Source organism: Dreissena polymorpha, chromosome 12, assembly GCF_020536995.1.
Source record: "Dreissena polymorpha isolate Duluth1 chromosome 12, UMN_Dpol_1.0, whole genome shotgun sequence".
Classification (NCBI taxonomy): domain Eukaryota; kingdom Metazoa; phylum Mollusca; class Bivalvia; order Myida; family Dreissenidae; genus Dreissena; species Dreissena polymorpha.
The window spans coordinates 4,579,203-4,598,038 of NC_068366.1; the positions used below are offsets into that span (position 1 = coordinate 4,579,203).

Consider the following 18,836-nt stretch of genomic DNA (forward strand, 5'->3'; position numbering starts at 1 on the left):
GTATCATATTGACCTCTGTTGGGCAGATCGCTATGTGCCTCCTCTGTATCATATTGACCTTTGTTGGGCAGATCGCTATGTGCCTCCTCTGTATCATATTGACCTCTGTTGGGCAGATTGCTATGTGTCTCCTCTGTATCATATTGACCTCTGTTGGGCAGATCGCTATGTGTCTCCTCTGTATCATATTGACCTTTGTTGGACAGATCGCTATGTGCCTCCTCTGTATCATATTGACCTTTGTTGGACAGATCGCTATGTGCCTCCTCTGTATCATATTGACCTCTGTTGGGCAGATCGCTATGTGTCTCCTCTGTATCATATTGACCTTTGTTGGACAGATCGCTATGTGTCTCCTCTGTATCATATTGACCTTTGTTGGGCAGATCGCTATGTGCCTCCTCTGTATCATATTGACCTCTGTTAGGCAGATCGCTATGTGCCTCCTCTGTATCATATTGACCTCTGTTGGGCAGATCGCTATGTGCCTCCTTTGTATCATATTGACCTCTGTTGGACAGATCGCTATGTGTCTCCTCTGTATCATATTGATCTCTGTTGGGCAGATCGCTATGTGCCTCCTCTGTATCATATTGACCTCTGTTGGGCAGATCGCTATGTGCCTCCTCTGTATCATATTGACCTCTGTTGGACAGATCGCTATGTGTCTCCTCTGTATTATATTGACCTGTGTTGGGCAGATCTCTATGTGCCTCCTCTGTATCATATTGACCTTTGTTGGGCAGATCGCTATGTGCCTCCTCTGTATCATATTGACCTTTGTTGGGCAGATCGCTATGTGCCTCCTCTGTATCATATTGACCTCTGTTGGACAGATCGCTATGTGCCTCCTCTGTATCATATTGACCTCTGTTGGGCAGATCGCTATGTGCCTCCTCTGTATCATATTGACCTCTGTTGGACAGATCGCTATGTGCCTCCTCTGTATCATATTGACCTCTGTTGGGCAGATCGCTATGTGCCTCCTCTGTATCATATTGACCTTTGTTGGGCAGATCGCTATGTGCCTCCTATGTATCATATTGACCTCTGTTGGGCAGATTGCTATGCGTCTCCTCTGTATCATATTGACCTCTGTTGGACAGATTGCTTTGTGCCTCCTCTGTATCATATTGACCTTTGTTGGGCAGATTGCTATGTGCCTCCTCTGTATCATATTGACCTCTGTTGGACAGATCGCTATGTGCCTCCTATGTATCATATTGACCTCTGTTGGGCAGATCGCTATGTGCCTCCTCTGTATCATATTGACCTCTGTTGGGCAGATCGCTATGTGCCTCCTCTGTATCATATTGACCTCTGTTGGGCAGATCGCTATGTGTCTCCTCTGCATCATATTGACCTCTCATGGGCAGTTCGCTATGTGCCTCCTCTGTATCATATTGACCTCTGTTGGGCAGATCGCTATGTGCCTCCTCTGTATCATATTGACCTTTGTTGGGCAGATCGCTATGTGCCTCCTCTGTATCATATTGACCTCTCTTGGGCAGATCGCTATGTTTCTCCTCTGTATCATATTGACCTTTGTTGGGCAGATCGCTATGTGCCTCCTCTGTATCATATTGACCTCTGTTGGACAGATCTCTATGTGCCTCCATTGTATCATATTGACCTCTGTTGGACAGATCTCTATGTGCCTCCTCTGTATCATATTGACCTCTGTTGGACAGATCTCTATGTGCCTCCTCTGTATCATATTGACCTCTGTTGGACAGATCGCTATGTGCCTCCTATGTATCATATTGACCTCTGTTGGGCAGATCGCTATGTGCCTCCTCTGTATCATATTGACCTCTGTTGGACAGATCTCTATGTGCCTCCTATGTATCATATTGACCTCTGTTGGGCAGATCGCTATGTGTCTCCTCTGTATCATATTGACCTCTGTTGGGCAGATCGCTATGTGTCTCCTCTGTATCATATTGACCTCTGTTGGGCAGATTGCTATGTGCCTCCTCTGTATCATATTGACCTTTGTTGGGCAGATCGCTAAGTGTCTCCTCTGTATCATATTGACCTCTGTTGGGCAGATCGCTATGTGTCTCCTCTGTATCATATTGACCTCTGTTGGACAGATCTCTATGTGCCTCCTCTGTATCATATTGACCTCTGTTGGACAGATCTCTATGTGCCTCCTCTGTATCATATTTACCTCTGTTGGACAGATTGCTATGTGCCTCCTATGTATCATATTGACCTCTCATGGGCAGTTCGCTATGTGCCTCCTCTGTATCATATTGACCTCTGTTGGGCAGATCGCTATGTGCCTCCTCTGTATCATATTGACCTCTGTTGGGCAGATCGCTATGTGCCTCCTCTGTATCATATTGACCTCTGTTGGACAGATCGCTATGTGCCTCCTCTGTATCATATTGACCTCTGTTGGGCAGATCGCTATGTGTCTCCTCTGTATCATATTGACCTCTGTTGGGCAGATCGCTATGTGTCTCCTCTGTATCATATTGACCTTTGTTTGGCAGATCGCTATGTGCCTCCTCTCTATCATATTGACCTCTGTTGGACAGATCGCTATGTGTCTCCTCTGTATCATATTGACCTCTGTTGGGCAGATGGCTATGTGTCTCCTCTGTATCATATTGACCTCTGTTGGACAGATCTCTATGTGCCTCCTCTGTATCATATTGACCTCTGTTGGACAGATCGCTATGTGCCTCCTATGTATCATATTGACCTCTGTTGGGCAGATCGCTATGTGTCTCCTCTGTATCATATTGACCTTTGTTGGACAGATCGCTATGTGCCTCCTATGTATCATATTGACCTCTGTTGGGCAGATCGCTATGTGCCTCCTCTGTATCATATTGACCTCTGTTGGGCAGATCGCTATGTGTCTCCTCTGTATCATATTGACCTCTGTTGGACAGATCTCTATGTGCCTCCTCTGTATCATATTGACCTCTGTTTGACAGATCGCTATGTGCCTCCTATGTATCATATTGACCTCTGTTGGACAGATCGCTATGTGCCTCCTATGTATCATATTGACCTCTGTTGGGCAGATCGCTATGTGTCTCCTCTTTATCATATTGACCTCTGTTGGGCAGATCGCTATGTGCCTCCTCTGTATCATATTGACCTCAGTTGGGCAGATCGCTATGTGCCTTCCTCTCCATTGAATTAAGTACTTTGGGTTGTAGAAAATCTGGGCGTAATAGATGTGCGTAAAGTGCTGTCCAAAATAAGCCTGTGCATCGCCACAGGATAAACAGGGAAGACTCTGCACTCTCCATAAAAGCGGCTAATGTCCTGGATTAGCCTGTGTAAAACCCTTAAATCATGTGCCACCTCTTTTTTGCAGATTGCAATGGGCCTCCCACTCCACTGCATGAAGGACATCCGGTGTCTGTACGGAGAGAACCCTTTCGGAAGCAAGCCCATCAACTTTGAGCGCCCGGCAGTGAAGCCCCAGCCGAAGGGTCACGTGATTGCAGCCCGTATCACCAGTGAGAACCCTGATGAGGTATGGGGATTTTTCTGAGTAGCAGTGTATCTTACATCTTAAGGGTCACTTTTAAGATGGATGCACATTCTAGAAGAAAAATTGATGGGTGGGGATTTGATGATTGTCTGCTTTTGGAATGCATTAAACATGTGATGATTCGTTTATTTTTAAGCGACACTGATCCAACCAATCATGTAGCGCCCCTTCCAGTTGGTGGGTCTCTCAACCAATTGTATTAATTGTTCTATCAATGCTTCTAAAATGGCTGAAAGTGTAAGTGTATTGTTGAAAAATCAATGTTTAAGCAGAAAAGACTTCAACTGGACAGAAGCATATAAAATTGATTTAGATTTAAGTATAAAGGTAGCAAATACAAAGGAATGTGATAAAGTTTTCTTGGCAATATTTTCATAAATTCTGCCACTGTCAAGTGTAATGTCTGTTGTCACTTCAAAGGCTTTTGAACTAGATATATTTTCTCATTTCCTCTGCAGGGATTCAAGCCCAGTTCAGGTACCGTTCAGGAGTTGAACTTCCGGAGCAGCAAGAACGTGTGGGGCTATTTCAGTGTGACAGCGTCTGGTGGTCTTCATGAGTTTGCAGACTCTCAGTTTGGTCACTGCTTCTCCTGGGGAGAGGATCGGGAGGACGCTAGAGAGTGAGTCAGTTTGGTCGTTGCTTAGAGTGAGTCAGTTTGGTCATTGCTTATACTGAGTCAGTTTGGTAATTGCTTAGAGTGAGTCAGTTTGGTAATTGCTTTGAGTGAGTCAGTTTGGTCATTTCTTATACTGAGTCAGTTTGGTCATTGCTTATACTGAGTCAGTTTGGTCATTTCTTATACTGAGTCAGTTTGGTCATTGCCTATATTGAGTCAGTTTGGTCATTGCAGTGAGTCAATTTGGTAACTGCTTCTCCTAGGGAGAGGACAGTTGGATACTAGAGATTGAGTGATTAGTGAAGTGGCTATGGTGAAGAAAGTCCTGGATTTACTTGAAACCTATTTATATTAGCTCGACTGTATTAAAGATGATAGCATATTGAAACTCTCTCAAGTCTGTTTCCTTGATTTAACCATTACTTGGTGTCTTTCTGGTGTTTTTTGGGGAGATATAAAGAAAGCTCACAAAGTGGGGATAAACTTGTGACCTTTCCGTTGCTGGGCGGACACCATATCCACCTTATCCACCATATCCACCATATCCACCATATCCACCATATCCACCATATCCACTAGGCCATGGGTTTGATCCCCACTCTGTATGCATTCTGTAAATGAACTCTTAATCGGCCCAGCTTAATGCACGCACAGGCTGATCACGGATGACCTTTCCACTCTAATGGAATTTTTCGTTTTAAGGAAGTATCTTTGAAATTAAATCCTGTCTATGCCCAAAGTGTCGTTCTTGATCAGCCCGTGCATGCATTAAGCCTGGTTTTCTGATAAACCAATTCAAATGTCTTATTTGTCTTGCTCAGACTGTTTTAGCAATGACAGGTGACTATTTAACCCTTTCCCACTCTGAAGCAAAGTAAAAATGTCTATGTTTGAAACAACATAAAACCATAACAGTCAGCGAGTAACACGCAGTCTGTTCAGGTTTTATGCTGTTTGCTGCTCATCAGTATCTAAGGTTTGGAGATGACGCTTTAAACACTTGATTCTAGTAAAAAAGGTCTTTACTTAAATTTAACATTTTAAGGGACTACAAATGCGTGAAAATACGTATCTAAGTTGCGTGAAAATACGTATCTAAGTGTGAAAGGGTTTAAACCTAAGTGGCTAAACCTGGAATGGTCTTATCACAGGGCTACTTTGCATATTGCAGGAACATGGTGATTGCCTTGAAGGAGCTTTCTATCCGAGGTGATTTCCGCACAACAGTGGAGTATCTTATAAAGCTGATGGAGACAGATGAGTTCCAAAACAATCGCATCACCACTGTCTGGCTTGATAGACTCATAGCTGAGAAAGTGCAGGCAGCCAAACCCAATACCATGCTAGGTGAGTGAGAAAGTGCAGGCAGCCAAACCCAACACCATAATGGGTGAGTGAGAAAGTGCAGGCAGCAAAACCCAACACCATGCTGGGTAAGCGAGAAAGTGCAGGCAGCCAAACCCAACACCATGCTAAGTGAGTGAGAAAGTGCAGGCAGCCAAACCCAACACCATGCTAGGTGATTGAAAGTGCAGGCAGCCAAACCCAATACCATGCTGGATGAGTGAGAAAGTGCAGGCAGCCAAACCCAATACCATGCTGGGTGAGTGAGAAAGTGCAGGCAGCCAAACCCAACACCGTGCTGGATGAGTGAGAAAGTGCAGGCAGCCAAACTCATCACCATGCTAGGTGAGTGAGAAAGTGCAGGCTGCCAAACCCAATACCATGCTAGGTGACTGGGAATGTGCAGGCAGCCAAACTCAACACCATGCTAGGTGAGTGAGAAAGTGCAGGCCACCAAACCCAAAACTATGTTAGGTGAGTGAGAAAGTGCAGGCAGCCAAACTCAACACCATGCTAGGTGAGTGAGAAAGTGCAGGCAGCCAAACCCAACACCATGCTAGGTGAGTGAGAAAGTGCAGGCAGCCAAACTCAATACTATGCTGGGTGAGTGAGAAAGTGCAGGTAGCCAAACCCAACACCATGCTAGGTGAGAAAGTGCAGGCAGCCAAAATCAACACCATGCCAGGTGAGTGAGAAAGTGCAGGCAGTCAAACCCAACACCATGCTGGGTGAGTGAGAAAGTGCAGGCAGCCAAACCCAATACCATGCTTTGTGAGTGAGAAAGTGCAGGCAGCCAAACTCAACACAATGCTTTGTGAGTGAGAAAGTGCATGCAGCCAAACCCAACACCATGGTAGGTGAGTGAGAAAGTGCAGGCAGCCAAACCCAACACCATGCTGGGTGATTGAGAAAGTGCAGGCAGCCAAACCCACTACCATGCTAGGTGCTTGAGAAAGTGCAGGCAGCAAAACTCAAAACCATGCTAGGTGATTGAGAAAGTGCAGGCTGCCAAACCCAACACCATGCTGGGTGAGTGAGAAAGTGCAGGCAGCCGAACCCAACACCACGCTGGGTGAGTGAGAAAGTGCAGGCAGCCAAACACAATACCATGCATTGTGAGTGAGAAAGTGCAGGCAGCCAAACCCAACACCATGCTAAGTGAGTGAGAAACTGCAGGCAGCCAAACCCAACACCATGCTGGGTGAGTTAGAAAGTGCAGGCAGCCAAACCCAATACCATGCTAAGTTAGTGAGAAAGTGCAGGCAGTAAAACCCAACACCGGGCTGGGTGAATGAGAAAGTGCAGGCAGCCGAACCCAATACCATGCTAGGTGATTGAGAAAGTGCAGGCAGCCAAACCCATTACCATGGTAGGTGAGTGAGAAAGTGCAGGCAGCCAAACCCAACACCATGTTAGGTGAGGGAGAAAGTGCAGGCCGCCAAACCCAACACCATGCTGGGTGAGTGAGAAAGTGCAGGCAGCCAAACTCAACACCATGCTAGGTGAGTGAGAAAGTGCAGGAAGCCAACCCAATACCATGCTTTGTGAGTGAGAAAGTGCAGGCAGTCAAACCAAAAACCATGCTTTGTGAGTGAGAAAGTGCAGGCAGCCAAACTCAACACCATGCTGGATGAGTGAGAAAGTGAAGGCAGCCAAACTCAAAACCAAGCTTTATGAGTGAGAAAGTACAGGCAGCCAAAATTCAACACCATGCTGAGTGAGTGAGAAAGTGCAGGCAGCCAGACTCAACACCATGCTTTGTGAGTGAGAAAGTGCAGGCATCCAAACCAAATACCATGCTTTGTGAGTGAGAAAGTGCTGGTTGCCAAACCCAATGCCATGATTTGTGAATGAGAAAGTGCAGGGAGCCAAACCCAATACCATGCTTTGTGAGTGAGAAAGTGCAGGCAGCCAAACCCAATACCATGCTTTGTGAGCGAGAAAGTGCAGGCAGCCAAACCCAATACCATGGTAGGTGAGATAGTATTCAGTCAGCAGGGTTATACACCATGCTCAATAATTTTTTACATGGGATTATCCTGTTATGCCTTAACTCCAACTTAAAAAAACCTGTTGTATTTTTTTTTGTATAATTGACAATTCTTATCTCCTAACTATTTTTGCTTTTATTGAATTTTCAATAAAGTTAGCCTGTTTTAAATTCAAATTCAGTTTAGGCTACAAGTGTTCTGGCTGATTAGCATCACAGAATCACAGATTCAATCCCCAGACCCGTCACATTACTCTGGATTTGTAATAAATTCCTTTTTACGGCCTTTCCTCTCCTACCTCAGATTGGAGTAGGGCAGTTGTCAGTCACTGCCAAAAGTATATGTACTTTGCACTGGTTAACCGGCTAACACAGGAAAAATGGAAGTTGATAAGCTGACCACTGTGTCATGACTCAAATAATACTGAATACAGCGAAAACATGCAAAATAAGCAAACAAGCAATAATATAGTTTTTAAATCTTAATCAACCTCATTTACTGTCATTGTCAGCATCACAACCCATGTTAACTTAAATACTTTCAGCTTTTAAATGCTAGATATGGGAATGCACTTAATTAGAAATATTGAAATTTATTTACAAATAGTCCTGTGTTTTTTTGTGTGTGAGAAAACCTTTACTTGGGAATTTTGGGCAATCATTTGGGAAAAATATGATCTTTTTATGTCCCCATATTGTTTTTGCCCTGTTTGTTGGTTTGTTTGTTTGCGTCAAACTTTAACATTGACCTTAACTTTTGCAATATTGAAGATAGCACCTTGATATTTGGCATGCATGTGTATCTCATGGAGCTGCACATTTTTAGTGGTGAAAGGTCAAGGTCATCCTTTAAGGTCAAAGGTCAAATTTATGAAGGGGGGGAGGGGCATAGTGTTTTACAAACGCAGCTTGTTTGAATTGGGAATTGGGCTGAATTTTGGCCTAAATTTGACCATAAAAAAAACACTGTCGTATGTGTTTGTGTGTTGCCCTGCACATTGCAGACAGCAATTTAGCAAGTTATATGGTGTATGATGAAGTGATAAGTAATGTATACATTGGGTTTTGATGATGCATTTGTGTTTACTACAGGTGTAATCTGTGGGGCCCTGCACATCGCAGACAGCAAGGTGCAGACGGCATTCAATGACTTCCAGGTGTCCCTGAGCAAGGGTCAGGTCCTGCCATCCAACTCTCTGAAGAACGTGGTGGACGTCGAGTTTATATATGAGGGGGTCAAGTACACGCTGCAGGTAATGGGACGTGGAGTTTATATATGAGGGGGTCAGGTACACTCTGCAGGTAATGGCAGGGTTGACATGGAGTTTATATATGAGGGGTCAAGTACACCCTGTAGGTAAGGGCAGGGTGGACGTGGAGTTTATATATGAGGGGTCAAGTACACTCTGCAGGTAATGGCAGGGTGGACATGGAGTTTATATGAGGGGTCAAGTATACGCTGCAGGTAATGACAGGGTGGACGTGGAGTTTATATACGAGGGGGTCAAGTACACTCTGCAGGTAAGGGCAGGGTGGACGTGGAGTTTATATACGAGGCGGTCAAGTACACTCTGCAGGTAATGGCAGGGTGGACATGGAGTTTATATATGAGGGGGTCAAGTACACGCTGCAGGTAATGACAGGATGGACATGGAGTTTATATACGAGGGGGTCAAGTACACGCTGCAGGTAATGGCAGGGTGGACATGGAGTTTATATACGAGGGGGTCAAGTACACGCTGCAGGTAATGACAGGGTGGACGTGGAGTTTATATGAGGGGGTCAAGTACACGCTTAAGGTAATGACAGGGTGGACGTGGAGTTTATATGAGGGGGTCAAGTACACGCTTCAGGTAATGACAGGGTGGACGTGGTTTTTATATACAAGGGGGTCAAGTACATGCTTCAGATAATGGCAGGGTGGACGTGGAGTTTCTATATAAGGGTGTCAAGTACACTCTGCAGGTAATGGCAGGGTGGACGTGGAGTTTATATATGAGGGGGTCAAGTACACACTGCAGGATATGAATGGGTGGACGTGGAGTTTATATATGAGGGGGTCAAGTACACACTGCAGGTAATGGCAGGGTAGATGTTGAGTGTGTATACGAGTAGGTCAAGTACACTCTACGTGTAATGGCAGGGTGGACATGGAGTTTATATATGAGGGGGTCAAGTACACTCTGCAGGTAATGGCAGGGTGGACGTGGAGTTTATATATGAGGGGGTCAAGTACACCCTGTAGGTAATGGCAGGGTGGATGTGGAGTTTATATATGAGGGGGTCAAGTACACACTTCAGGTAATAACAGGGGGGACGTGGAGTTTATATATGAGGGGGTCAAGTACACACTGCAGGTAATAAGGGGGTCAAGTACACACTGTAGGTAATGGGACGTGGAGTTTGTATATGAGGGGGTCAAGTAGACTCTGCAGGTAATGGCAGGGTGGACGTGAAGTTTATATACGAGGGGGTCAAGTACACTCTGCAGGTAATGGCTGGGTGGACATGGAGTTTATATATGAGGGGTCAAGTACAAGCTGCATGTCTTGTCTAAACTGAAATCCAGTGAAGGTGGAAATTGTCATCCCTGATTCGCCTTTTTGGATTACACAGGATAATCTTGGATGACACTTTACGCACATACATAAACCCTTACCAACTCAGAGGCAAAGTGAAATGGCTATGTGGAAACAGCATAAAACCAGAACAGTCTGCGAGGAACTTGCAGTCTGCTCAGGTTTTATGCTGTTTGCTACGCATCAGTATCTAAGGGTTGGAAATTAAAGCTTTAAATTTGAATCTAGTAAGAAAGGTCTTTAAATAAATTTAACATTCTACGTGGTAAAGGGTGAAGCCAAAATTGTGATAGTTTGTGAAGAAATTTGAAATTTTGCGTTCTTATACGGGATAGGGAAGTACATGCTGTAGCCAACGGTATGTAATTGTCATGAGCACATGAACACACTAATCATGCCTTTTCTTGGAAATTAGTGTTTCATGATAAGACTGGAAATATATCATGTATATTGACAATTATAATTAATCAAAGAATTGTGTATTTGTTAAATAACTAAATAATCATGCGTTAAAAATGAATAATTTAGTGAAAATCAATGTTAAATAAGGGTGTTTCTCAAGTTTTTGTGACAAATAAGTATGAAGACTAATACAGCTATTGTGTAAACTCTGTATTATTATGTTTCTGTGTTGTATGTTTGTAAATCTGCAGTGAGATCTTTTTTCACATGTTCACTATCTGTACTGACAGGTGGTACTTACTGGCCCTCAACGGCTCCACCATCAGTGTAAACAGACTACTTTTAATCCAGTGATAGTAGACTGAAGATCGCCTAGTATCCATATAAGACCATAAACCCATGTCTATTACCTTTACCTGTACAGGTGGTCAAGATAGGCCCTGTGCGGTACTTCCTGGCCCTCAATGGTTCCACGTTGGAGCTCGAGGCCCACCGCCTGTCGGATGGGGGTCTGCTGCTGTCCATTGACGGCCTCTCCTACACCACGTACATGAAGGCGCAGGTGGGCAGCTACAGGATCACCATCGACAACCAGACCTGCGTCCTGCAGAAGGAAAACGATCCCTCTGTACTCAGGTATGCAGCCTTGATCTGGGAAGACTGTGATTAACGCATGGGAGTAAAGCAGTCCGCACAGGCTTATCAGGAACGACACTTTCTGTCTAAAGTGGATTTTCATTTTGAAGAGGGCTAATTCAACTAAAACATTATTTAAAAATTCAGAAAAAAGTGTCGGCACAGGCTAATCAGGAAGAACACTTTTCGCACATGCATTAACCCTTTGCATGCTGGGAAATTTGTCGTCTGCTAAAATGTCATCTGCAGAATTTCTAAAATTAGCATTTTCTTCATTTTTTTTCAAAAAATACTATCAGAATAGCAAACAGTTTGGATCCTGATGAGACGCCACGTTCTGTGGCGTCTCATCTGGATCCAACCTGTTTGCAAAGGCCTTCAAAATTCGGTTCCAGCACTGAAAGAGTTAAGCCAACAAAATGACATTCAGATAATAGTTTTGACTCAACACCTAGTTTGTATTGTATTTATTTTATAAATATATTATGTCAAATTCAACTGGCCTGATTAATTTCAATAATGATTAATAAAATTGGTTTTACTTTAAACAAAATGTAATACCAATATAATAACTGATCTGTTTATATGCAATCTGTGAATGAAATGTTATAAAATTCGAATGTATTAGTTTGAAAAATAAAGATACTTAAAGCATGTTAAACTTTGCTGTATGGTTTTGTTTTGATCTTGTTTTGTGTAGTAAAACCACATGAATGATGAACACATCTACCAATTGTAATTATACTTAACCCTTTACCACTTAGATATGCATTTTAACGCATTTGTAGTCCATTAGAATCTTAAATTAAAAAGTTCTCTTACCAGATTCAAGTTTTAAAGGCTTTTTCAACCCTTAGATACTGATGGATAGCAAACAGCATAAAACCTGAACAGACTGCGAGTTACTCGCAGGCTGTTCTGGTTTTATCTTGGTTGCAAAAGCCATTTTCACTTTGCTTCTGATGGGGAAATCGTTAAATGAATCTTCACTTCTGTCAAACCATGTTTTGTGGTCAGCATGTTATGCTGTTCAAACACCTGATTCTAAAAAGTTCCTGTATTTGTGATATCAAAATTACCCTGTAGTGATATTTGTGAGTTCGGATGAATGGAAACTTGTACGTCTAGCTTTGTAGAAGATAAAGTTTGTTGTATTGAATACTTAACCCCAATGTCTTTGCATTACTTATGTCTGTTATAAAAAGGATAAACTTTAGCATATTGTAGTAGAGTGTGCATTACTGATTCAGTAAAGACAAATTATATATTTTATTAAAAGTGTGTGTCAAATGATTCAAATAATTAAAATCCTATGTTATTTGATACAGTTTAAAATTGCTATTTTAATAAATAAAGGTAGATACTTAAGCCAGATATCCTTAGACAAATGTATAGAAATCAGAGTCTGGGACTAGTATCACGTACATACTTTAACCTTTACCGCTTAGATACGTATTTTGACGCATTTGTAAGTCCCTTAGAAAGTTAGATTTAATAAAAGCAGTTTTTGCTGGTTTTGTTGCCAGGTCTCCCTCTGCAGGTAAGCTGATAAATTACGCAGTTGATGACGGAGGGCACCTGTTTGCTGGTGATGTCTACGCAGAGATAGAGGTCATGAAGATGGTGATGGAACTGAGGGTCACAGAGAGTGGATGGTAAGAGGGCATTGATTTGGGTCAAATAACTTGTTATATTGGATTCTCTTGTTGGTATTTTTACCAGACATCATATATAACCCCTTACTGCTCATATAAGCTATTTTATTGCCTTTGAAGTCACTTCGGAAATCAAATAAAATTAAAGACCTTTTTAACTAGATTCAAGTTTAAAGGCTTCGTTTCCAACGCTAAGATACTGATGAGCAGTAAACAGCATTAGTCCTTAACAGACTGCAAGTTACTTGCAGGCTGTCCTAGTTTTATGCTGTAGCAATTTTCACTATTTTCCTGAGCAGGGTGGGTATGGAACTTGGGGTCAGAGGGAATGTATGCGGAGGATACATTGACATATATTAGCCAGAGCCCCCAGTTACTTTGCCTTGGCCACCAGAATGTGTGCTTTGTTTTTAGATGCTCTGAGAAAACTCATATCTGCTTCTAATTAAGTAATAAACAAACAAATTTTGGCAACTGCTGTTAAAATGTTTCATATTGACAAATTGAGTCATGTCATGCCAAAATGGGTCACATGTGGCCAATGTAGCTCCACACGAGGCTGCACTTCTGTGCAGTCTGACCAGGAGCTACCTTGTCTGCTTATGAGACCATGAAGCCTTGCCTGACTTTATAGCTTTATACCTGCCACCGTACCTCCGGACTAGACTGCGAATGTGCAGGCTGGTCGAGAGCAATCCTGGCTGCATATGACCAGGCTCCATCCCTCAGGCTTAGCCTACGATTACTATTTTTGTCAGTACTGCTTATCACACAATCACACACATTTTTAGCTCGACTATTATATATAAAATATATATAGTGGAGCTATCCTACTAACCCCGGCGTCGGCGTAGCGTAAGCGTGAGCGTCTGCGTTAGCGTGCAAATGTTAAAGTTTTCCTACTACCCCAAATATTTTCTTTGTCCCTTGACATATTGCTTTCATATTTTGCATACTTGTTTACCAACATGACCCCAACCTATAAACAAGAGCAGACAACTCTATCAAGCATTTTGTTATAATTATGGCCCCTTTTCCACTTAGAATATGCAGCAAATGTTAAAGTATTCGTACTACCCCATTTATTTTCATTGTCCCTTGACATATTGCTTTCATATTTTGCATACTTGTTTACCAACATCACTCCAACCTATAAACAAGAGCAGACAACTCTATCAAGCATTTCGTCATAATTATTGCCCATTTTTACTTAGAATATGCATATTATTGATAAATCTATGTTAAAGTTTGCGTACAACCCCAAATATTTCCTATATCCTTTGACATATTGCTTTTATATTTTGCATAATTGTTTACCAACATATGACCCCAACTATAAATAAGAGCAGACCACTGTTTGAAGCATTTTAACATAATTATGGTCCCTTTTACACTTAGATAATTGAACATTTTGCTTAAATTGCCATAACTTCTTTATTTATGATCACATTTTATTATTACTTTGACACAACCACTCTTACCTGAATACCACAATGGATTCCACCTAAACAATACCCCACGCCCCTACCCAGAATCCCTTCTCCCCCCCCCCCCAACCTCACCCCCCATTTTTTTTTTAAACATCATCTAATAAATTACCCCGCCCCACATTATACCCCCCTCTCACCCCCCTTTAAAAAACAAAACCTCACGCCCCTACCCAGAATCCCTCCCCCCCCCAACCCCCCCCACCAATTTTTTTTTAAAACATCATCTAATAAATTACCACACCCCATATTATACCCCCCTCTCACCTCCCCCTACCCCCAAAAACAAATTATTTTTTTCTCCTTTTTTTTATTTTTGAAAGATGTTCTAATACATGACCACACCCCACATTATACCCCCTCTCAACCCCCCCCCCCAAAAAAAAAAAATATATAATTTTTTTCCTTTTTTTATTTTTGAAAGATCGTCTAATAAATTATTGAATATGAACAATTTCCCCATGATGGCTTACGTTATAATGTCAAGCACTTGAATAGTCGAGCGCGCTGTCCTCTGACAGCTCTTGTTAGTATAGCAGTATTTTTCCACCATTTTGGGAATGGTGCCCAGTCCATTTGGATTGGGAAATATAGAATATTTACTTTTTTCGATTAGGAATGGGTCCCCCTACTGGACCCAAATTTGAACGAAAAAACCCACTGTATAGGTTTGACAAATTTGGCCCTACATCAGAGTGCTACTTTGAATTGACATAAGCTTATTGTTTTGAAACATGAGATGAGCAAAGCATTTGGTTGGGACTCAAATTATAAAAATTAAAGTTTAACACGTTAAGTTTGTTAACAAACAAACAAATTGGGATCAGACATGTATGCTTTGAAATATTTCTAACCATGAATTAAGTAGAATTAGAAGTAATGGTATTGAAATAATTAAGGTGAAATAATGCTGTTGAAATGTATAATGCTGTTAAACAATTTGAGTATTGTTCTGGGAAAATGGGGCTTAATGCATGTGTGTAAAGTTTTGTCCCAGAGTAGCCTGTTTTGTACCAGATTAGCCTGTTTTGTCCCAGATTAGCCTGTTTTGTCCCAGATTAGCCTGCGCAATCTGCACAGGCTAATCAGGGATGACACTTTCCTGCTTTTATGGTATTATTCATAAGGTCTCTTGTATGGAAATTGTGGTCCCTAATTCAGACTTCTCAGGCTAATCTGGGACAACACTTTACTGACATGCATTAAGCCCAGTATTCCCATGTAATCATGTGGTGTCTGGTTCCCTGCAGTATCCACTACGTGAAGAGGCCTGGTGCCGTGCTTGATTCTGGCAGTCTGGTGGCCAACCTGACCCTAGATGATCCCACACGGGTCGTGCAGGTAATCATGACAACATAATAGTTTAATATAAGTAGCCAGTACAAATTATATGATTTTTTTAGCTCACCTGATTGCTCAGGTGAGCTTTTGTGACCAATGTTTGTCCGTCTTCCGTCCGTCCGTCTGTCGTCCACATTTGGTTTGTAAACACTCTAGAGGCCACATTTCATGTGGGATCTTCATGAAACTTGGTCAGAAGATTTGTCCCAATGATATCTCGATCAAGTTCGAAACTGGGTCATGCTGGGTCAAAAACTAGGTCACAAGGTAAAAAAAAGAAAAACATTGTAAACACTGTAGAAGTCACATTTCATGCCAAATCTTCATGTAACTTTGTCAAAATGTTTGCCTTAATAATATGTTGGTCGAGTTCAAAAGTGGTTCGGGTCCGTTGAAAAACATGGCTGCCAGTGGGCGGGGCAGTTTTCCTGATTTGGCTATAGAGAAACCTTGTAAACACTCTAGAAGTCACAATTTTTGCCCAATCATCATAAAAGTTTGTTTTATTAATATCACGGACGAGTTAGAAAATGGTCGAGATCGGTGAAAAAACATGGCCGCCAGTGGGCGGGGCATTTTTCTCTATATGTATATAGTGAAAACATGTGAACACTCTTGAAGTCACATTTTTGGCCCAATTTTTATGAAATTTGGTCAGAACATTTGCTTCCTTGATATGAGAGTTGAGTTCGAAAATGGTTCTGGTCAGTTAATAAACATGGCTGCCGGGGGGGGGGGGGGGGGCAGTTTTCCTTATTTGGCATAGAGAAACCTTGTAAATACTCTAGAAGTCACAATTTTTGCCCAATCATCATGAAAGTTGGTCAAAACATTGGTTTTATTGATATCTCGGACGAGTTCGAAAATGGTCCAGATCGGTGAAAAAAATGGCCGCCAGTGGGCGGGGCATTTTTCTCTATATGTATACAGTTAAAACATGTGTACACTCTAGAAGTCACTTTTTTGGCCCAATTTTCATGAAACTTGGTCAGAACATTTGTTTCTTTGATATGAGAGTTGAGTTCGAAAATGGTTCCGGTCTGTTGAATAACATGGCTGCCGGGGGGGGTGGGGGCGGGGGGCAGTTTTCCTTATTTGGCTGTAGAGAAACCTTGTAAACACTCTAGAAGTCACAATTTTAGCCCGATCATCATGAAAGTTGGTCAAAACATTGGTTTTATTGATATCTCGGACGAGTTCGAAAATGGTCCAGATCGGTGAAAAAACATGGCCGCCAGTGGGCGGGGCATTTTTCTCTATATGTATATTGTGTAAACATGTGATCACTCTAGAAGTCCCATTCTTGGCCCAATTTTCATGAAATTTGGTCAGAACATTTGTTTCCTTGATATGAGAGTTGAGTTCGAAAATGGTTCTGGTCAGTTAAAAAACATGGCTGCCGGGGGGGGGCAGTTTTCCTAATTTGGCTATACAGAAACCTTGTAAACACTCTAGAAGTCACAATTTTTGCACAATCATCATGAAAGTTGGTCAAAACATTGGTTTTATTGATATCTCGGACGAGTTCGAAAATGGTCCAGATCGGTGAAAAAACATGGCCGCCAGTGGGCGGGGCATTTTTCTCTATATGTATATTGTGTAAACATGTGATCACTCTAGAAGTCCCATTCTTGGCCCAATTTTCATGAAATTTGGTCAGAACATTTGTTTCCTTGATATGAGAGTTGAGTTCGAAAATGGTTCTGGTCAGTTAAAAAACATGGCTGCCGGGGGGGCAGTTTTCCTAATTTGGCTATAGAGAAACCTTGTAAACACTCTAGAAGTCACAATTTTTGCACAATCATCATGAAAGTTGGTCAAAACATTGGTTTTATTGATATCACGGACGAGTTCGAAAATTGTCGGCGGCATTTGTTCTCTATATGTATATAGTGAAAACATGTGAACACTCTAGAAGTCACATTTTTGGCCCAATTTGCATGAAATTTGGTCAGAACATATGTTTCCTTGATATGAGAGTTGAGTTTGAAAATGGTTCTGGTCAGTTGAATAACACCGCTGCCTGGGGGGGGGGGGCAGTTTTCTTATATTTATATTGTAAAAAAAGCTTGTGAACACTCTAGAAATCACATTTTTTGCCCAATCATCATGAAACTTGGTGCAAACATTGGTTTTATATATATCACATAATTAATGCCATAATTATTGCCCTTAGATTGTCCAAATTTTCATTATATTATACGAAATCCTTGTAAACACTCTAAAGGTCACAATTTTGTTTCAGATTTAATGAATCTTGGTCATAATATTTATTTTTGTAAGCAAAGTTTGATGTTTGGTAAGGGGGGGTCAACTCAAAATATAGGTCACCAGGTCAAAGCTTACAAAAACAAAAAACTCCATATGCCAGAGTTTTGGTTCAATTATGATGAAACTTGACCAGGATGTTTGTCTGGACAATATCTAGGTCAAGTTTGACGTTTGGTAAAGATTGAATGAACCAACTCCTCTCAGGTGAGCAAACTAGGGCCATCTTGGCCCTCTTGTTTAATTTACTAGAGCACCATCTGGTCATGGAGACGTTTTGTAATAACATTTTGTCCCAAGGTGTCATGCGTTGTCAATATTTACCTTGTTTATACTCTATAGCAACAACAAGGACATACCAAGAATATATAACCCTGGCTCTGGGACAATAGGTTTAAATGCATGTGCCTAAAGTGTTGTTCAAGATAAGCCTTTTCAGTTTGCACAGACTTATCAGGGACAACTGTTTTCACCTTAACTTTATTTTTTGCTAAAATGTGACCTCCTTGAAACAATAATTACAATAGTATCATTAAGTGTTGTCCCTGATAAGACTGTGTGGACTGCACAGGCTCTGTGCATACTGCACAGGCTTATCTGGGACAACACTGTACACACACATGTATAGTTTTCCCCAAAATGCGACTCAATTGTATAACAATCTTGCAGGCGACTCCATGCAAGGACAAGCTGCCCAACTCAGAGAACCCCCCGACCCACGGCATGAAGCTCCACCAGATCTACCAGCGCAGTGTGGAGGAACTAGAACAGATCCTCGCAGGCTATGTGCTGCCCGACCCGTACTTCTCACAGAAACTGCACGGCGCGGTGGACAGCCTACTCAAGTGTCTCAAGGACCAGCGGCTGCCGCTGCTGGAGCTCCAGGTAGGGGGAGCCGGGGCAGCACTGTTTGAAGGTGGCTGCAGGTAGGGGGACCAGGGCAGCACTGGTGGAATTGACCACTCACCAGTAGTCATTTAACAATGATCAGCCAA

General features: G+C 42.2%; 1 protein-coding gene across 2 annotated transcripts in view; it reads left to right on the forward strand.

Annotated features, from left to right (window-relative positions):
• The window catches only part of LOC127853839 (acetyl-CoA carboxylase-like), a 113,062-nt gene that overhangs the window by 29,891 nt on the left and 64,335 nt on the right, over positions 1-18,836 (forward strand). For both annotated transcript variants that reach the window (XM_052388629.1, XM_052388630.1), the window contains 8 exons: positions 3,341-3,502; positions 3,979-4,142; positions 5,311-5,486; positions 8,566-8,726; positions 10,879-11,090; positions 12,617-12,745; positions 15,483-15,573; positions 18,511-18,726. In XM_052388629.1, the coding sequence (XP_052244589.1) occupies positions 3,341-3,502; positions 3,979-4,142; positions 5,311-5,486; positions 8,566-8,726; positions 10,879-11,090; positions 12,617-12,745; positions 15,483-15,573; positions 18,511-18,726 (1,311 nt within the window). The remainder of the gene's footprint in view (positions 1-3,340; positions 3,503-3,978; positions 4,143-5,310; positions 5,487-8,565; positions 8,727-10,878; positions 11,091-12,616; positions 12,746-15,482; positions 15,574-18,510; positions 18,727-18,836) is intronic.